The 20,728-nt window shown below is 39.3% G+C and overlaps 1 protein-coding gene across 1 annotated transcript; it reads left to right on the forward strand.

Annotated features, from left to right (window-relative positions):
• The first annotated feature begins 1,178 nt into the window (after nucleotides 1–1,178).
• On the forward strand, nucleotides 1,179–19,442 carry LOC134803807 (solute carrier family 22 member 13-like). The gene is made up of 13 exons (XM_063776644.1): nucleotides 1,179–1,271; nucleotides 6,311–6,434; nucleotides 7,518–7,722; nucleotides 8,603–8,786; nucleotides 9,308–9,437; nucleotides 9,895–10,023; nucleotides 10,980–11,172; nucleotides 12,732–12,837; nucleotides 13,127–13,374; nucleotides 14,564–14,643; nucleotides 15,319–15,494; nucleotides 17,765–17,937; nucleotides 18,769–19,442. Exons 2-13 carry the CDS (start codon nucleotides 6,392–6,394, stop codon nucleotides 18,815–18,817), a joined length of 1,716 nt encoding a protein of 571 aa, XP_063632714.1. The 5' UTR covers nucleotides 1,179–1,271; nucleotides 6,311–6,391; the 3' UTR covers nucleotides 18,818–19,442.
• Nucleotides 19,443–20,728: the final 1,286 nt, after the last annotated feature.

Raw genomic sequence — 20,728 nt, forward strand, 5'->3', positions numbered from 1 at the left:
GTAGATGAAAACATTACATGATCAAATAATGTCAGGTTAGTGTCAAATCGTTCAGTGACTGATCCAGGTGGTTTTGTGTTTGGTTGGTTAGCCAATAAATGTTATAAGTACCCGAAAATGTAAAAATTCTTTGTTTACCTTTTTTTAATGCCTAAAGAGACAGACATATTAATGCGGGGACACCATGTTGTAACAGTCGGCGGCCGATCGTAAAATACGTCAGATCGCGAAAATCGAAGTTCGCAAATTGCGGGCATCTTTCTTTGTCACTCTTAATTACGCCTTCATTGGAGTAAAAGAGAAAGATCCCCACCATTTGCGGATTTCGGTTTTCTCTGTAGGCCCCAGAAATTCCTAGGCATAGGTATCATGAAACGCCGCCATTTTCTTTTATTTGTTCCGTCTAGTACCTAACGAGGATCTGTGTTATGAGGCTTCTTATAAAAAACTATTCAAAAAACCCCTTACGGTTGTTAACATTGTAATTTAACGAGCTAAATTATACCTATTGTTATATTAAACATATATAAAAATATCTTCTAAGACTGGTATTAACTGGTTTATACTGGTATGACGTCAATCAATAGTCTAAATAAATATGAAACTTCATACACAGCCAGTTGAATTGAAACTAGGCCAAGTTCGGAGATTAAAGAGGCGGCGGGCTCTCGGTATTAACTTTTTGTGTGCCTTGTAATTTATCCGGTTTCGTTCCGTAAGGATTAGTATTACAAATGCAAATTTGATAGCAAAATACTAAAGGATTTTAATCTAATTATAATATTAATATTATACTTCGTTTGTAATGTCGTAATGTCTACCCTCAACTTTTTCATACTTTTCTGGGGGAGGGTAAGGGGCATATATTTAGTTACAAATTTTATCCCCTAGGAGGGCGGGGGGCCTAAGAACCCCCTTGAATTATTATTTTTGCCGACTTATTGTCGATTATTTAATGTACACTTTTGTTAAAACTAAACTAATCTTAAAATATGTTTCGAAAGGTGAACAAAGGAACTCCTCGACGATAAACATCTATTTGGGCTCGTTGGAAAGCGTAAGTAGTCGTATGATCAACGAAATTATAAATGTTTCATAGATCTTAGCTGTAACACTTCCGTGCACTCTGCAAATATTTCATTACTTTTAAGCCTCACATATCACCGTCTGTGCTCATTCCGCGTATAGTCTTCCATTGTGGAATTGTTTTGTATCAAATAACTTGCAGACGTTTTTAGATAAGTGTTTTTTATTAGACAATTATCAGATCGGTAAGTTAATCAAAACTAATTGGTACCGTAAAATGGGGTGAGTAGGGTCAAAACTGATATTCAAACCTCGATAACATTTTATTTTTACATATGAAAACTGAAAGGTGTATATAATAAGTGTTCCGGACGTTTGTATTTTAGTTTTTATTTTATTTTGGGTAGTTCGATTTCATAACTTTGACGATAAAGAGGAAAACCCACCTCACCCCGTAGTGCCTCGTATTTGGGGTGAGAGGGGTTTTCATACAAAGGTGATTTTGGAAGATTGTTGGATCGATTTTTTTTTATTATGCGTATTACTATAGCTCCATTTTAAATTGGAATACATTATTTTTGTAGCATTAGCCTTAAAATCCCTTCTCACCCCCCTCTCAAACATTCTCTCCCCATTCATAACCCACCTCTCCCCGCGAAACCTACTCACCCCGTTTTACGGTAAACTAATTTAAGGATGACTCACGCTGGACCGGGCCGAGGCGTCTGACATGTCATTTTCTATGACGGCTGATCGGTGAAATGAAATGAAAATGATATGAAATGAAATGCCGCCCGCCCCCGGTCCGGTCTAGCGTGAGTCATCCTTTAAACTCATTTGTTTTACATAGCGCTCCTTGAGAAACATAACGTCATTATCCAAAAAATGGAGTTTTTGAGTTAATAACGCCATCTAGCTCGTATGATCGTAACGCACGCAATACGAAGACACCTATCGCCCTAGCTCTATTAGAACCGCCAGAGGGCGCTAATGTCGTTATGGCGAATAGAGGGAATAGGTGCCTGTCTCATAGGAACAATGTCATTAAAGGGAAGTAAATTGTATTTTTTTGCTTAGTGACGGTTTTCTATGAGATTCAATGGTAAGTACGTCAATTTACATAAGAAATAGTGTATCTATACGTACTATGTCACTTTAAACTTATAATATGGTATCAAAATCCAAACTCAATTTAAAGCAATATCGTACTTTTCCCTTTAAGGACACTTGTACGTTTGAATTTAATAGAATAGAATAACGTTTTGAAATAAGTAAAGTGACATTATACCTATAATGACGGTTTTGCTTAAAACTTAAAGCCATAATGCTGACTAAAAATAAAAACGTACTGTTCTTTTACTTTAAGTGACATTGTGAGTTTAAGAAGCTGACAGAAGTTTTAGCAGGTCGATCGTCATTATCTGTGTAGTGTCAATATGCTAGCTTAGTTTACCATAGCGACAGTTGGCATGCTTAAGTGAAAAATGTCTTTTTAAGCTTAAAGCCACTACAACTGGTACAGAACGCTTATAACGGTGTGGTTAATGAATGTCACTCGTTGTTTAATGTCACTGTGTTGTATTTTTTCTATAAGGTTCATATAATAGAGTTGTATTATGGGTACCTACTAGACGACTATTTATAATTAGATAGATATAGCCACATTACGAGCCCTATTGATCTAACTGTGGAACTAGGTTGGTATGTGTAAGATTCCCATATTTATTAATTATAATATAATATTATTTATGTGTTGTGTGATACTTTTTCATTCATCAAAATTAGCAAGTTATTTTTGTGATATCTGTTATGTTCCAATTTTATTTCTGACAAGGTGACCCAAAACACACATTAATTATTATTATCACTACGTAGGTACTTACCTATTAATTACCCATAAAACTATTGTTCTCTTACAGTAGAAAATGTCTCAATGTGTCTTGAATGACAAAAAAGTTTAAAGCTATTTTAATAAAGTTAATACTACTGTTTTAGTTGAAACTGTTAATAAAGTTAATACTTACGATGTTGAAGAATTCGTACCTCCTTCAGAAGAGCTAGTTCTAATAACGTAATGTGTCGCTTGTGAGTTTTTTGTTGTTTTTCCGGGTTGGTTTAATTTTGCTACTGGATGTTTCTAAAGTATTTATAATGTTGTTATTTTGAATTTGAACTTCTGAATGTGTATTTGTGGTATCTCTTCTTGTAAGGTGTCAAAATTACTTCGTAATTCTAAGTTAAACTGATCGTGGTTACAAATAAGAGTGTGTTTCTGTTTAGGTGTTTTGCCTATTTATGAATTAATTGCTTACGGTGGATTTAAGTCTTAAACTTTATTTTTGCTCTCACGGGTCTGTGATCGGAACTAAATTTAAACCTATTGATGTACCTAATTAATACCTACATAAATAAATATCTAATTAAACTTTTGTCAGATGAAAATATTATTATATAAGTAGTCAATTTCGTGTGTGATATTCCGCCAGGCGAAGTCCAGGTCCAGCGACTTTGAAGTTTTTTTGAGAAAGAAGGAATTACTTATCTACGTTCATGTTTCGACCAAAGGCAAATGGAATAGACCTAGAACTACGGTCGTTTCTGCTGCCAAGGCCATATGTGGTCCAACTATGTATGTGTGCTTGATCTGACTTCACCAAGGACAATGGTCCATGTTTCCTGCTTTTCATCAGTAGATTTATTTAGAGGGTCATAATCTCGTAATACTCTTCAATCTTATCATCGCAATGTGTAGATGTTGATGCGTAGGCTTTGATTGCGGTTAAGGTAGGTATATAGCTTTGGGATTTGGGATATGCTTAACGTCAACACAGCCACCTTGTCGGAGTAATTTGATAATCCGACAATGTTGTCCTGCCACTTCTTTTTGACGACAAAGCGTGTGGGTATCTTCCGCCGGGTAGTTTCAAAGTAGCGCCAATAACAGAAAAGCTAACGGACAAACGTCTGAGGTGGTACGGTCATGTACAGAGGCGTCCTGTAGACTACATGGTTAAGGTAATAGCGCTCGATATATCAACGACGAAGCGAGGACGTTGAAGACCACCTGCCACCTGGCTGACGACGGTTCAGCGAAACCTGAAAGACCTCAATATAGACGACGACGTTGCACTCAATCGTGCAGAATGGAGGAAAAGAACAGGGAAGGCCGACCCCAAGTAAATGAGAACAAGGCCTAGCAGGATGATGAGGACGTGGGTATCTTCCGCCCGGGGATTCTTAGCACCACTTTTACAGGGTACTTAGCGCCGTAACGAGAAGTCGTACATGTCAAATGAGATTGGGCCATAAGCCCACCATGCTGGTTCAGTGCGGGTTGGTGGATCGCCAGAGGCTTGTTTGGTATTCCACAGGGTGACCACGTGCAGGAGAGGCTGGTCTGGGGTCCGTTACATGACATTCGGGCCCCTTACATCGCATCCCGCAATTATTATCCTCCCCTTTGTTTATTTACTTTGGTAATTTTTGATCGTAAAAATATAGCCAAACAAAACAAGCTAAGAATACTCTAGTTTTAAAGAAAAACTAGTCTTATTTGCTAATTTTTTAAGACTGATTGTCGCTTACTTTAGTAAATATTAATTAACATCCATGTAAAATGATTCTAATTGCGCTTTTTCCTTGAAATAAACGTTAAGTTGTATCAAATAACTGGATATAGTGTCACTGTTCCATAAATTGAATCAATATTGCGAAGTCGTCATGTGACATTAAGCAAAACTAAACGGAATAGTGACATTACAATTTTCTTTTAATTGAATTATCTTAGAAATTAAACAAAAAAAACACAGTTTACTCAAATGACTCACAAGATTAGTTTAAAATCTAACAAAATATAGCAAAAAACTCTTTCTTTTATCTCTAGTACGGCAGTTTTAGACGTTTGAAGATTTCGAAAATTTTAAAGCTCTGTACCCAAAAAACACGTTTTTCGCTTAATGACACTGTGTTTCTCCAGGAGCGATTAGGTTAAAGTTGTAGAATTATTGATATTACTATCAAATCCGACCACCAACGAGGAACCAAGTTCAGTGAAATATGGGCATTTTCATTTTAATTGGTACTGTAGTGTCGTATAGTGCAACAGGTATAGGTTTAGACGACCGGTCTGGCCTAGTGGGTAGTGACCCTGCCTGCGAAGCCGATGGTCCCGGGTTGGAATCCCGGTAAGGGCATTTATTTGTGTGATGAACACAAATATTTGTGCCTGAGTCATGGTTGTTTTCTATGTATATATGTATGTATTTATCTATATAAGTATGTTTACATCGTCGCCTAGCACCCATAGTACAAGCTTTGCTTAGTTTGGGGCTAGGTTGAACTGTGTAAGATGTCCCCCTAATATTTATTTATATTTATTTATTTACAGTCTGTCGATTGGTAACTGGCCCAGAACTGCTAATCCTTTGTCTATTGTCAAGTAAAACCGCACGTGCTACTTACGTGCAAAAAAGGGTCTTAATTATTCTAATTGGCACCTGAGCGTAGGCTAGCGCAACGCTAAAAAATCCAGTGTAGGTGCGCCGATAACGCGCCTTTGTTACGCATCTGGATGACACATTTTAGACTGGTTCGACTCGCGAGCATTCAGTAACCGTAGAGTATTACACGACCCTTTTTTACAGGTAGAGGCACGTGCGGTTTTACTTAACAATAGACTAAGGATTAGCGGCTCGGGGCCAGTTACCAATCGACAAACTATACAGGGTGATTCAGGAGACGTGAGCAGGACTAATACTGCACATTTCGTAGATTATAAGCAACACTTTCGTATCAGTATTAGTGAGGTTAACGTTAATTTTCTAGTCGTGTTGAAAAAAAAAGTTATTAATTTATTTACGACATGCGTGGTCACCCTAAAATTAGAATACTAAACTACCGATATTCTGTGTCAAATTGAATGTCACCACTGTCATCGCGGTCTGGTTACTTTTGAAAACTCGTATCTCACTCAAGTTTGACAGTTTATTTTCTTCGTAATCAAAAATTAAAGAGGTTTTATGCTTATTAATTAGGTCTTGTAGGGTGACCATAATTGTAGAGGATTAAATTTGCCCTCACCAAAAAGTTAAAAAATAGGAAAAAAATCTGGCTGTTTCACCTAAATACGACGGTGATCGATCAATTATCAGTTACTGAGTGTGCAGGATTAGTCCTGCTCACGTCTCATGAATCACCCTGTATAGTGTCGAAATCGACACTCAAGGGAATCAAAATTTATAGAATACTCCGTTGACCTAATAGAACTATGAATGTTTTTTTTCAGATAGAAGAACTTTACATTAGTATCAGAAGTCAGGAAAGACGTCGCAAAAAGTGTCTTTGAAGAGTAAAGTCGAGTACGAGAATGGAATCACATGAGAAGGTGGTCGCCTCACTGGAAATGGCTGGTGAGTTTATTATTAGTACATTACGATACAAGTGCGTAAAATAGGTTCTGTGAGGTTCGCAGTTCTAACCTAACCTAACCTAACCCACCTTTCTGGCAGCATTTCGGTTCTGTGAGGGTCGCAGTTCTAACCTAACCTAACCCACCTGTCTGGCAGCAATTCGGTTCTGTGAGGGTCACAGTTCTAACCTAACCTAACCCACCTTTCTGTCAGCATTTCGGTTCTGTGAGGGTCGCAGTTCTAACCTAACCTAACCCACCTTTCTGGCAGCATTTCGGTTCTGTGAGGGTCGCAGTTCTAAACTAACCTAACCCACCTTTCTGGCAGGATTTTAACCAGACTTGACCTACTTTTCTGTTTATTTTTGTCTTTTTTTTTCTTATTTAGAATTTACTACTGCAGGTGCATGCTGCTATAAATAAAATCAAATATGTCGAAATCGATATGTCGAGTAATAATATATGCATAAATTTTAGTAATAGAGATATTTATGTAGAATAACATTATGAATATAATGAACTCGAAGTTCCAATGAGTATTGTTTAAAATGAAAATGTATAATGATCATTAGGATGTAAAATTGTATGAGATACATTTTCGGAGTTTCAATAATCGAATTTGCAATTTTATATGAACTTTGGCGCACCCCCTAAAAACACATTGGTACGAGCCGGGGTTCGAACCCTCGACCTCCGGATTGAAAGTCGCACGTTCTTACCGCTAGGCCACCAGCGCTCTTAGGTTACCTATAATCAAAGGGAATAGATAGTATAGAGGGCTATTGCCAAGCCAAAGTAAATTTTGTAGTCACGGTACATTTACTGCCATCTATCGACACACGATTAAAACTTAAAATAAAATTGAAAATGTATAAATTAATCAAAATATGTTTAGGGATAAATGATTTTTAATTTTTATTGTTCCATACTGACCCATGTTTTTCACTGATCATGTGTTAAAATTGTTAAATATTAAACGGCCATCTAGCCGAGAATAGGCCAAAGGTATCGCGCCATCTATTCGAGAATGACTTTTTCTTGAACTCTTATGTGCTAATATGTTCACAGAATTCATCTTTTACAGAACCCAAGAAACAGATAAAGGACTTCGACGACCTGTTACCCCTGGTGGGAGAATTCGGCTGGTACCAGCGGCTTCTGTTCCTCATGATGATACCTTACGCTTTCTTCTTCGCTTTCGTCTACTTCGGTCAGATATTTATGACGCTGGTGCCTGAACAGCATTGGTGCTACGTTAAGGAGCTGCAGAACTTGACTGTGGAACAAAGGTTTTTGTATATTAAATTGTCAAAACTATTAACTAACTATTATATGTGAGGGGGCAGCTGATGGAGCCTCACCGGGACGGTAGGAATTAAAAGGGAGGTTCCAGGACCAGTGGGTATTTATTAATTTAAATAAAAAGGCACGCAATGTGCCTTGATGATGATGTAGATATCTGGAAGGTGTGCAGGGCGACTAGACGAGCACTATAGTGCCGCAAACTTATGCACACAGCACAGCACTTATATATTTTACGTTTCACTAAATAGAATGATACTAGATAGGCTTTAGGCCGTATTTTACGAACTTATGAAGTACAGTCGGTTAGAATAAAATGTGATGTTTACTGATCGACGTATTGGATCGAACTGTAAATAAAATCATTGAATGGAATTTGGAGTAGGATTTGAATTTGAATAGGGAATTTAGAATTTGTATGATGCCAGAAATATTATGAAGGTTGATAGTGTAACGTTTCGTTGCACGCACCGTTACATTATACACTTGCACCATCCTAGTAACCTGGTGTTAACCGGTTAAACCTGGAGTTACCATGGTTACCAGTACAATTTGACACGGTACGGGTTAGTGGGATAGGTGCAAAAGTGGCGCTAATAGATGTAGGACCATAAAGTAAGTTAAACAACAACTTTGTCCCCTTGTAAAACAAAATATCTGGGAGACCGAGCTTCGCTCGGAAAACATATAAAATCTCAAAAATGCGCGTTTTCCCGGAGATAAGCCCCCACATACCATTTCATCGAAATCGTTAGAGCCGTTTCCAAGATCCCCGAAATATATACCTACATATATAAATAAACAAGAATTGCTCTTTTAAAGGTATTAGATAACTGTTAGATCGCTGTGACGGTATTTTTTTCACAGACGACATCTTTCCATCCCCCGCCTTGATGACAAATACCACAAATGCCTCGTGTACGATGTGGACTGGACGAAAGTAATACAACATGGCGTCTCGGAGCCCGACACAAAATGGCCGACCAAGAAATGCGAGAAGCAATGGGAGTACAACTTCACCGATGTGCCTTATGAGACTATTGCCACACAGGTAGATTATTTTATTTTTAGATATTTTGATTTTCTTGTTCTCAGCTTATACAAGTACCTACTTTACTGTCTCGCCTGATTCTAAAATTTACAGCCATTATCTAGAAGGCAAGCGCTGGTGGCCCAGCGGTAAGAGCGCGCGACTTTCAATCCGGAGGTCGCGGGTTCAAACCCCGACTCGAACCAATGAGTTTTTCGGAATATATGTATGAAATATCAGTTGATATTTTCCAGTTGCTTTTCGGTAAAACATCGTGAGGAAACCGGACTAATCCCAATAAGGCCTAGTTTCCCCTCTGGGTTGGAAGGTCAGAGGCAATCGCGTTAGTGCCTACGCCAATTCTTAGGATTACTTGCCAAGCGGACCCCAGGCTCCCATGAGCCCTGGCAAAATGCCGGGACAACGCGAGGAAGATGATGATGAGTCTAATCGATAAAAACTTATTATCCCTCACCACTTTTATCTGCTGCGTGAATGAATCTTTTATAATTTCTTTAATGCCTACTCTTTCTGCCCTTCAGCTGAACTGGGTGTGCGACGAGGACAATAATGGGGCTACAGCTCAGTCTATCTTCTTCTGCGGGGCGATCGTCGGTGGTCTGCTTTTCGGATGGATCGCTGACAAGTATGGAAGAGTGCCAGCGCTGGTCGGTAAGTACAAAAAGCTGGTCGATACTACCGGTGACCAGAGAGCTGGCAGCTTTCTCTCGCAGCGCATTAGTATTGCCATTCAGCGAGGGAATGCTGCCAGCGTTTTTGGCACAATGCCGCGGGGGCCTTATTCAGATTTATGTTAATTTAGATTAGTTTAGTTTTTAATTTTTAACTTTATTGTAAAGTAATATTTAAATAAATTTATCGTGTTACATATCAAATGAAAATAAAAATCCTAATAGTACAAAATATTGCTATACATCGGTTACTGAAGCGTTCTTCAGACAAGCCTTTACTATCATTTCAAAGAGTTTTTATTCTTGCTGATGATAATAAGAAATAACTTAAAATGTAGTCATTTTGATAAAGTGCTGAGAAAGGGGCGGCTACAGAGCCTGGGGCCTAGGGCGGCAAAGACTGCAAATCCGCCACTGCACATTTCACACCTTTTCAGGTACAAACATGGTGGGTTTCATAGCCGGCGTTGGAACAGCATTCACCAACTCCTTCTGGTCATTCTGCCTGTGCCGGTTCCTGGTCGGCCTGGCCTATGATAACTGCTTCATGGTCATGTATATCGTCGGTAAGTCACCAGACCACCATTACTACTTTAGTAACTAAAGGCGTGTCCAGACGGGGGCAATTTTTCGCCAATCTGATTAAATTGTCCGATCAAATCAGGCCGTGCCAATTTGGCTCGCCGAATTTAACCGCCGATTATTTATTTTATTAATTTGGAGATCCAACAGCTAGGACACTAACATAGAAATTGTAGTAGATACAGGAAGCCAATTATAGGATAGGAACTCAATTATAGGACCGATATTACCGATTATGACCGATATTACCGATAAAATGGAGTGCGGATGCAAGAATACCATTAGAAGAAAATCTAATTGTTTATTTTTTTAATTTAGAGCGCTCAAATATCACCATAAATTTAAAATTGGTGAAAGTGGCCAAATTGGCGTTTGCATCCGCACCACCTGACTGCGGATAGAGAAGAGTCGTGGCATGTATGGGGCCCAATACATTCCACGACTCTTCTCCTTCCGGACAGACTGACATTTTCAGTTGGAAATAAAACTAATTAACACATTCACTGCCCCCAACGCACATGTGCGTTCGCCGTCATACAAGTTTGTTCCTAGGCCACGCCCCCTGGCAGTGAATGCGTTAATAAAAGGTAAACCTAACCTCACAATATCATCAAGTGATAAATTCTTTTCGGTAAAGGAAAACATCGTGAGGAAACCGGACTAATCCCAATAAGGCCTAGTTTCCCCTCTGGGTTGGAAGGTCAGATGGCCGTCGCTTTCATGAAAACTAGTGCCTACGTCAATTCTTGGGATTAGTTGTCAAGCGGGCCCCAGGCTCCCATGAGCCCTGGAAAAATGCCGGGATAACGCGAGGAAGAAGACGCTTTATGAAATGATCAAAATCTATGATTCTAGATCGACACCCGTTGAAGCCTTATTGAGCTTACTGTGTCGGTCTGTATATAATTGTCCAATAATATTTATTTATTTATTGTTCCAGTGATAGAGTATGTAGGGCTAAAATGGCGCACGTTCGTCTCCAACATGTCCATAGCTGTCTACTTCACATTCGCGGCCTGTCTGCTACCCTGGATCGCCTTAGGAGTGGCCGACTGGCGCGTGTATACCCTGGTCATTAGCGTGCCTTTAGTCTTGGCCGTGTTTACGCCCTGCTTGGTACCGGAGAGCGCCAGGTATCTGATGTGCTCTTAAGTGTAACGTTTAATCAATAGCAGTTTACTTGACATTAGCAGTGTACCCTGGATCGCTTTAGGAGTGGCCGACTGGCGCGTGTATACCCTGGTCATAAGCGTGCCTTTAGTCTTGGCCTTGTTTACACCCTGCTTGGTACCGGAGAGCGCCAGGTATCTGATGTGCTCTTAAGTGTAACGTTTAATCAATAGCAGTTTACTTGACATTAGCAGTGTACCCTGGATCGCTTTAGGAGTGGCCGACTGGCGCGTGTATACCCTGGTCATAAGCGTGCCTTTAGTCTTGGCCTTGTTTACACCCTGCTTGGTACCGGAGAGCGCCAGGTGTCTGATGTGCTCTTAAGTGTAACGTTTAATCAATAGCAGTTTACTTGACATTAGCAGTGTACCCTGGATCGCTTTAGGAGTGGCCGACTGGCGCGTGTATACCCTGGTCATTAGCGTACCTTTACTCCTGGCTGTGTTCACACCCTGCTTGGTACCGGAGAGCGCCAGGTATCTGATGTACTCTTTAGTGCCTTTAATCAATATCAGTCTACTTCACATAAGCAGTTACCCTGGATCGCTTTAGGAGTGGCCGCCTGGCGCGTGTATACCCTGGTCATAAGCGTGCCTTTAGTCTTGGCCTTGTTTACACCCTGCTTGGTACCGGAGAGCGCCAGGTATCTGATGTACTCTTTAGTGTAACATTTAGTCCATAGCAATCTACTTCACATTAGCAGTGTGCCCTGGATCGCTATAGGAGTGGCCGACTGGCGCGTGTATACCCTGGTCATAAGCGAGCGTTTAGTCTGGGCCGTGTTCACGCCCTGCTTGGTACCGGAGAGCGCCAGGTATCTGATGTACTCTTTAGTGTAACATTTAGTCCATAGCAATCACCTTCACATTAGCAGTGTGCCCTGGATCGCTTTAGGAGTGGCCGACTGGCGCGTGTATACCCTGGTCATAAGCGTGCCTTTAGTCTTGGCTGTGTTTACACCTCGGTACCAGAAAGCGTCAGGTATATAGCGCTATATGTATTGGTATACCAAAGAGTAGGTGCATTACACAATACCTTTTACGAAATTTTAAACTAATAAGTTATAACTTCGAATGCCTATATTCTTTGAAGCATATTTTTGACATAATGGCTTTAGCTATCCATATTACTAGCGACCCGCCTCGGTTTTGTATACGGGTTGTCAAATTATACACCTAAACCTTCCTGAAGAATCACTCTATTGATAGGTGAAAACCGCATGAAAATCCGTTCAGTAGTTTTAGAGTTTATCTCGAACAAACACACAAACAGACAGACGCGGCGGGGGACTTAATTTGTTTTACATATAAATAAGGTGTTTCTAGAAATCCACAAAATAAATACAATAGAGTCGGACCAAGAAAAGTCTACAGCGGATTTGATAATCCACGCAGTGCAAGTGTTATTTTAAACTTCAAACTTCTTGGCCCGACTCTAACTGGAAATATTAATAACTCTTCCTATTCGCTTCGTCAAAAATGTGTTAGAAATTATACCTCTCCAAACTGTTTTTATCTTTCAGATGGTTAATTTCCCAAGGACGTATAGAAGAGTCGATCAAAATACTCCAGAAATGTGGGAAAGTCAACGGGAAGAAGTTACCAGACGAGATAATTAAGGAATTCAGAGTGAGTTTATGTATTATATTGCCGTGTCGAAATGAAACCGAGTCTCTTTGAGGATTACTCACGCTAGACCGGGCCGGGGCTGGGCCGGAGCTTCCAGCGCTTCGTTTTCACCAGCACCACGTGATCACCGATCAGCCGTCATAGAGAATGGCATTTCGGACGCCTCGGCCCGGGCCCGGTCTAGCGTGAGTCATCCTTTATGTGAAGAATTCTATACAAACTGACTCATTTTCATTACTTTTGACAGTATCATGATGAAACATTTTTTGAAGAGTTACTCTTATTTTAGGAGACCGCAGCAGAACTGGCCAAATCAGAACAGGAGACCAAAAACTACTCCGCCCTGGACCTCTTCAAGAGCCCCCGTCTCCGCAAGCACAGCGTACTCCTGGTGCTGATCTGGTGCTGCACGGCCATGGTCTTCGATGGTCACGTCAGGAACGTCGGCTCTCTGGGATTGGATATGTTTCTGACGTTCACCGTCGCTACCGCCACTGAGTTCCCGGCTGATGTGCTGCTCATTTCTGTCTTAGATATGTAAGTGATATCTCTGTCTTTAGCTATAAGATTCCAAGCGATAGTGCTATATCTGTCACTGTTATAGTGATTAGAACACGAGCGAGCACCAGTGCTATCTCTGTCACTGTCAAATACTCCTTAGAGCACGCTTCTTAGAGAGCTGTGGTAGAACATTTTATATGAAGCTGTTCACACTTGCCGGACACCGATTTTCTTTGCCACTTGGACATCCGATTGAAATCCGGACCCGACATCCGACAAATGGGAACGGGGTCTTACTGTAGGACCTCTTCAAGAAGCTGTAGTGCTATCTCTGTCACTGTCAACTACTCCGCCCTGGACCTCTTCAAGACCCCCCGTCTCCAGAACCACAGCGTACTGCTGGTGCTGATCTGGTGCTGCACGGCCATGGTCTTCGATGGTCACGTCAGAAACGTGGGTTCTCTGGGATTGGATATGTTTCTGACGTTCCCGGCTGATGTGCTGCTCATTTCTGTCTTAGATACGTAAGTGGTATCTCTATCTATAGTCATTAGATCCCAAGCGATAGTGCTATCTCTGTCACTGTTATAGCGATTAGAACGCGAGCGAGCAGTAGTGCTGTCAACTACTCCTTCGAGCCCTTTCCCAGATGTCGGACCCGGATTTTAACCTGATGACCCTGTGGTAGAACATTTTATATGAAGCTGTTTACACTTGCCCGACACCGATTTTCTTTGCCACTGTGACATCCGATTGTCCCGTTGTCCAAGGGACGATACTGGCACAGTGTGTTCGAAGAGATGTTGTGACGATTTACGTCATGCTCAGTGGATGGCCTGTAATAGAAATGGCATAAAACTACCACAAAAATGCATGTTTGATACTTACCTTAAAATACCATAAAATCAGGATTTCAGAGTGGTTGTCCAAGGGACAAATAAAACGTAACCATGGCAACGAGTAGCTTCTGGCTCTTGTTTCACCATGCATTAGGTATATTAATTATAGAAAAGTCTAAGAAAAAAACGTGCCTAAAGTTTCATACAGAGATTAAATGTTTCAGGACTTTTTACTTTATCATCGATAACTGTTAACAGTTTTTTTGAGTCGTTCTAAACTGACTGCGGTCAGTCTCAACTCCGTCAAATTTTCATACGCTTAGTCTGATTTGATGGAGTTTAGACGCAGGCACAAATCTGGAGAATGACCCTTTTATTTGTTTCAGACTGGGTCGGCGTTGGCTCGCTTTTGGTTCCATGGTGGTCAGTGGGATTTTCAGTTTTCTGGCCACAACTGTAGCTCAAGGTAAATTAAAATATCAACTCCATTATAATGTAACCCTCGGCCCACAACCTTATTTTCCGAAACTGATAGGCTTAAAATGTTGTAAATAAAATACAGAAAATACCTAGTTATTTACGTTCAGGTCATAATAAGAAAATACAAGAAGGTCAACCGTGAGTAATAAAATCTTTGTAAAAAATTTGGGCCCTTTGAACCTTTGGGCCGCGACTCCGACTTGCATTTGGCCCCATTTCCTATTATTATTTTTTCAAACAATCACCTATAACAGAATGAAGGATGATCAAATTGACCGATTTGATCAGAAATGAAATTGACGTCAATCTCCAATTTCAGATTCATGGTGATATTTGAGCCCTCAAAGTTAAAAAAAATGGCCTAACGAAAATACTGGCACACAAATACACAAATTGGTATTCTTTCGTCCGCAGCTCCATTTTATCGGTAATATCGGTCATAATCGGCGGTCGAAATCAGCAAGCCAAATTGGCATTTGCGTCCGCACGGCCTGATTTGATCGGACAATTTAATCAGATTGGCGAAATATTGTCCCATCTGGACTGGGCTTAATGTTTTTTTCAATGTGTACGATTAACTTTAATGTATAAAACAAGATTGAAGTTTAGATTTTGCAATTTGTGTTTAAACCGCTGGGTTAACTACTTACAATTTTCTCAGGCATACCAACGGCGTCCCTAGCCATCGTCGGCCGCTTCGCCGTGAACATCGCATACAATATCGGCATGCAATACGCAGCAGAGTTATTACCCACAGTAGTGAGAGCGCAGGGATTGGCTCTCATACATATAGCTGGATATGTCGCTACTATACTCGTTCCATACATTGTTTATATGGTAAGTGCCTACAGTAGTGAGTGTACCCATAGAAGTGAGAGGCTTTTAGTGAGAATGCGGGTATTCACAGTAGTAAGAGCGCAGGGCCTCTCATACATACATTGTGTATTTAGGGTGGCCAAAAAATAAGTGCATTCCCGGTGCCAGGGAGGTTTTGGGATTATACTGAGCAACTTTTACTATGGGACCAACCCCAAAAACGCGAAAAAATAATTTACCCTCCCATAGAAAATGGACCAGCCAAAATGTGTGAAACAACCTAATTTCTTTTTCGCGATTTCGAAGTTGGTCCCATAGTAAAAGTTGCTCAGTATAATCCCAAAACCTCCCTGGCAACGGGTATGCACTTATTTTTTGTCCACCCTGTATAGGTACATATTTTATGATAAGTAATCTATACCTCTTGCGTCGATGGTCCCTATGACAGTTAATTTTTATATGGAACAGCTGTCCCTACATTTGTGTAAATATTTCTTTTTCTTTTTTTTAACACAAGAATGTACAGAGCTGCAGAATTAAGTGATCCCCCCTGCAAACAACTTTCTATGCAGGGGGGTCAGTTATCTCTGCAGCTTACTGTACAGTCGCCGTCAGATATATCCGAGCGGTCAAGGTGCTCACAAATATCCGTTACACGCCTCTATTGGGTATTTGACTAGATACTAGTCAAATCAGTTTCTTTTTTCGAACTGTCAAAACGATTTTGCTACTATGGAATTTATATGAAACACTGGCATCTGACGTCACGATCAAATTACCTACTCTTTATAGTTTTATGGGTCAATTTTTTAAGAGGGTGTTTTTTCGACATTTGCATGGCAATTTTTTATTTTTGGAAAATCTGAATTATAATCATAGTTTTAGGAAGGGTTCTTAACAAAAAAAATATACTGTACGAGGCACCACTCTACTTTTTATACTTAGTTAGATATGGACGTTTAAAGATCGACATTTGTATGGCACTATTTAGCCATTTTTAAGGCGCTTTTGACATGTATATGGCATTTTTTCGACATTGTATGGCAGTATCTACTTTTTTATGGCACTATTTATGATTTTTGTGGCATTTATAAGAACCTAGCGACATTTGTGTGACACCTTTTCGACATTTGTATGGCACTATGTCGACATTTGTATGCCACAATCGACATTTGTGCGGTCAAAATAGCCGTATAAATGTCGCCATACAAATGTCGCCAATAATATTATTTAGGGAAATTTCCTACACAATACAACCAATTCACTTATATATCTTACTATATATTTTAACACTATATTTGCAACTATTATTATAAAATACAAAAAGTTTATTTCGACTGTGTACCAACATATTAAGCTTCCATACAAATGTCATTGTAGTCGTACCAAAATATAGCGAAATAGATTGTTACTTGTTTTTATATAAATTAAACTGTTTCCGCGTCCACATTCGATGGCAATCGACGCCCAACTAACCGCACTAAGCGTTATTCAATAGACAAAGAAGATTTTGGGGGGTATCTTTAAGTCATAACAAAACAAGTGCCGCGCGGGACAACGATAAAAAGGCTTCCCTTGTTTTATTAAATAACGCATTAATTTATCGAAAAGATTAAATCAATTCTCTAGAAAATGCTCTTTATAAAAATACAATGTTATTCATAATACGTTGCGTACATTCAAAGTTATGATTTTTTTTATTGGGTTACGCCGCCACTGGGACACGCGAAAAACGGCAAATTTCGCCGTTTTTGGAACTTCAAATGCGATTTTGTCAGACACAAATAATATTTAAGCTACCGTTTTAATTTTTTTTTTTAAACTTATAATACATTGAATGAAAATATATACATACCCAGTCTTTTAGTCCTACGGACTTCAAGTCTTAGACGTGGGACAGCAAATTTAAAAATTGACCCTTAATACGGGTTTTAAAATAGAAATGATGTCTAAAAATAACTGCTGTCTACGTTTCTCTATTAATCTTCTGGTGCTTTATTTCATGCATGGTGTAAAATAAATTATTTTATTATATTTTTACGTCGGATAGACATCTAACAACATGCTCCTGTGAGTCAAAAAGCGTCATAGTTATCTTGTGCATTACTTTTATAAGAATAATTGGCCAGATTAAAAGCCTTTACACTGCTTTGTATATTATACAGCTAAAAAGCCTAAAAAAGTCAAATACCCTATTGTCAATGCGATGCGACCATGTTTAGATATTTTCAAGCACCTCTGTAGCTCCGATATATCTGACGGCGACGCTACATATGGATTTAATGTTACAGGCAACTATAGCCGTCTACATCCCTCTCCTGATCCTGGGCGCCCTGGGCATCCTGGGCGGGACCCTGTGCCTGTTCCTGCCGGAGTCCATGGGCAAGACCATGCCGCAGACCATACAGGATGGCGAGGACTATGGGCGCGAGCAGAGGTTCTGGGAGTTTCCTTGCTGCGGAAGGTGAGGGTTGGACTTTTACAAGCTGCTATATCCATACTAATATTATAAAGGCGAAAGTGTGTCTGTCTGTTACCTCTTCACGCTTAAGCCGCTCAACCGATTTAGTTGAAATTTGGTATAGAGCTAATTTGAGTCCCGGGGAAGGACATAGGATAGTTTTTATGTCGGAAATCATCCCTGAGGAGAGTGCAAAGATGGAATTGAAAGAGTTAATGAATTGCCTAAAAATTGAAGTAAGCAATGCGCGAATTGAATGATTGCTATTAACATTATCCAGGCGCTATACCTACTTTAGCTGCTGTTTATTTCACGCAGACGAAGTCGCGGGCAAAAGCTAGTAGATCTAAGCTATCTTCCCGAAATTAAGCTACCCTTAAAATTTAAGAGTCCCCAGCAAGCTCGGTTCTCCATACAAACGTAGTTACACCCTCATTTTAAAACGTCTTGCTAGATTGCTCTGAAACTTTGTACTTACAATAGGATAAGGTATTAGAAGTATTAGAACAAATTAAATTATTTTCAGAAAATATTTTTTCAAGTAGAAACACTACTATATAAATTATATACTGAAATAAATGTCATATACTAAGAAAAAGTGACCAAGGCCTCCCAGTGCCCCAGGCTGGAATCGAACCAGCGTCCTGCCGCACCTGCCGCGATAGCAGAGGACGCTGGTTCGATTCCAGCCTGGGGCACTGGGAGGCCTTGGTCACTTTTTCTTAGTATAAGGTACCTAGGTATATCTATAGTCGAATCGATATTCATCCACGAATTGCCATTTCCCGGCCTCTGCACAATGTACCTACTAACATAATTAATGTTTGTTTACAGGAAAAATCTGCCTAACAAAGAAGACGTTGAGACGGTTGAGAAGTATTAAATTAGCCAAGATTGTTATCACTACCACAGAATAAGTAATAGTATTATCATACAGAACGGCCACGCACCGCCCCGCCCCGACTCGCATTACCTCGCCCCGCGATGGCGTCCTCTCAGTAGCGACTTACCCACACAGACACAATGACGCGTGTACAGACGTGCCGCGCACATATAAACGCAAATGATTTTTGATGTATGGCGTGTCCGCCCTGTGTCACCTATAAATTCGTTTTTTTAGCATTAGAAAAAAGGTAAACAATCTTGATGTGTCTTTTTATTGAAAAATAAGTCACGGCAAATATTAAAATCATATTTTGGTTGGTCTATTTTGTATACGAGAGTAAAATTTTTTTCGCGATTTCGAGGTTGGTCCCATAGTGAAAGTTGCTCAGATTAATCCCAAAACCTCCTTGGCAACAGGAATGCATTTGTTTTTTAGCCACCGTCTTAGAGCATTTAAGGCCACCGTGTATAACTTGTCTAAATACATTTTTATTTGTAACATAATACGCTTGTATGAATTGCCATGAATTAATAATTCTTGAATATAACTGACCATGTGACACCTAATTTCTTTAGAATAAGGTTCTTTTAAGAATAAGGTTCATAAATTGTAAATAAACTGTTTAAACAATGGGACAGTTGATAAGTAAATAAAGAACGTTCACGGTAATCTTGTTTTATTTGTTATCACAGAAATATTCTGAAGAACACAAATTTGCCTCAATTTTAAATGTGACGTTCCACGGGAAAAGGTACCTTATGAGGGTTTCTAGTTTCGGAGATATTAAATGTTTTGTAAAGAGGTGAAAAAATGCTCAATTTTTTTTTATTGTGTGATCTGAAACCTTAATGCCTAACGTTTGTTTACCTGTTTTTATTTTTGTTATAAGTTAGTTATAAGCCTAGTAATGTCGTCTCAGAGTTTAGTAGAAAAGGTACCTTATGGAAAAAAGATTGAAAATTCCCAAAAAAACTAGTCAATACGGGAAAAGAAGTTTGGTAGAGAACTGTATTAGCATTCTGCAAAACTAATTTGATAATTTCAGTTCTGGTTGGGGCGCCTCGCAAATATTATAACCGTACATAGACCGACATCACAAATCCAAGTAGACTGCTATTATACCAAAGTTACTCTCGTCAAGTCTTTCTTAACTAGAATAATCTTCATTTGGTTTGGTCGCATGCAGTAAATCAGCCATTGGTTTGCTGAAAAATGCCAATACCCGACGCATTACCTTATGGAATATCTGAGGTCATTGAACCTCAATGCCGCTTATCTTCAATAGCAACCGAAATATATTATTGATAAGAAATAGACGATTTATACCATCTTAACCCCAAAATATTATTAGTTTATCCTAACTGTTCCATCATCATCATGCCTCATCATGTAACTTGACCACAAGGTACCTTTTCATTACATACAAATTATTGGTCTTTTTTAAGATTATTATGACGAAGAACTAATTAAATTGGGGGCAGTTTAATGTAAATTAATATTTTCTATTCATAAAAGATAAACTATAATATGATTGATATTTTGTAGTGATGTATTATTAGATTTATTTCCATAAGGTACCTTTTCGTAAATGTATGGAGCAAATACTGTTATTGTTATGTACGTTTAAAGTGGCATAAATATAGTATTTAGTTGGGGTTTTAGGATTTATTTCATTTGAATGACAGAATTTCTTTCATATGTGCTCAGAAAAATTGATTGTGTGTCACATTAAAAGTAAAAATATTCAATTTTGTGATTTTATATGAAAAAGTCAGAAAATACATTTTCACCTCTAAATCGGTATTGTTTTTTGCTTAAACTGTCTGTCAGTGTCGTTTTCTAATAGATAAAATTTAATTCTTGAGAGCTCATTGCAATCAATCGTGAAAATGAAATAAAACTTTATTT

Source organism: Cydia splendana, chromosome 27 (assembly GCF_910591565.1).
Source record: "Cydia splendana chromosome 27, ilCydSple1.2, whole genome shotgun sequence".
Taxonomy (NCBI): Eukaryota; Metazoa; Arthropoda; class Insecta; order Lepidoptera; family Tortricidae; genus Cydia; species Cydia splendana.

Excerpts from the sequence above, each read along its gene's own strand:
- LOC134803807 (XM_063776644.1), top strand. The coding sequence starts at position 6,392 with ATGGAATCACATGAGAAGGTGGTCGCCTCACTGGAAATGGCTG. Across the intron at positions 9,438-9,894 it reads AAGAGTGCCAGCGCTGGTCG|GTACAAACATGGTGGGTTTC; the intron begins GTAAGTACAAAA and ends ACACCTTTTCAG. Across the intron at positions 17,938-18,768 it reads GAGTTTCCTTGCTGCGGAAG|GAAAAATCTGCCTAACAAAG; the intron begins GTGAGGGTTGGA and ends GTTTGTTTACAG.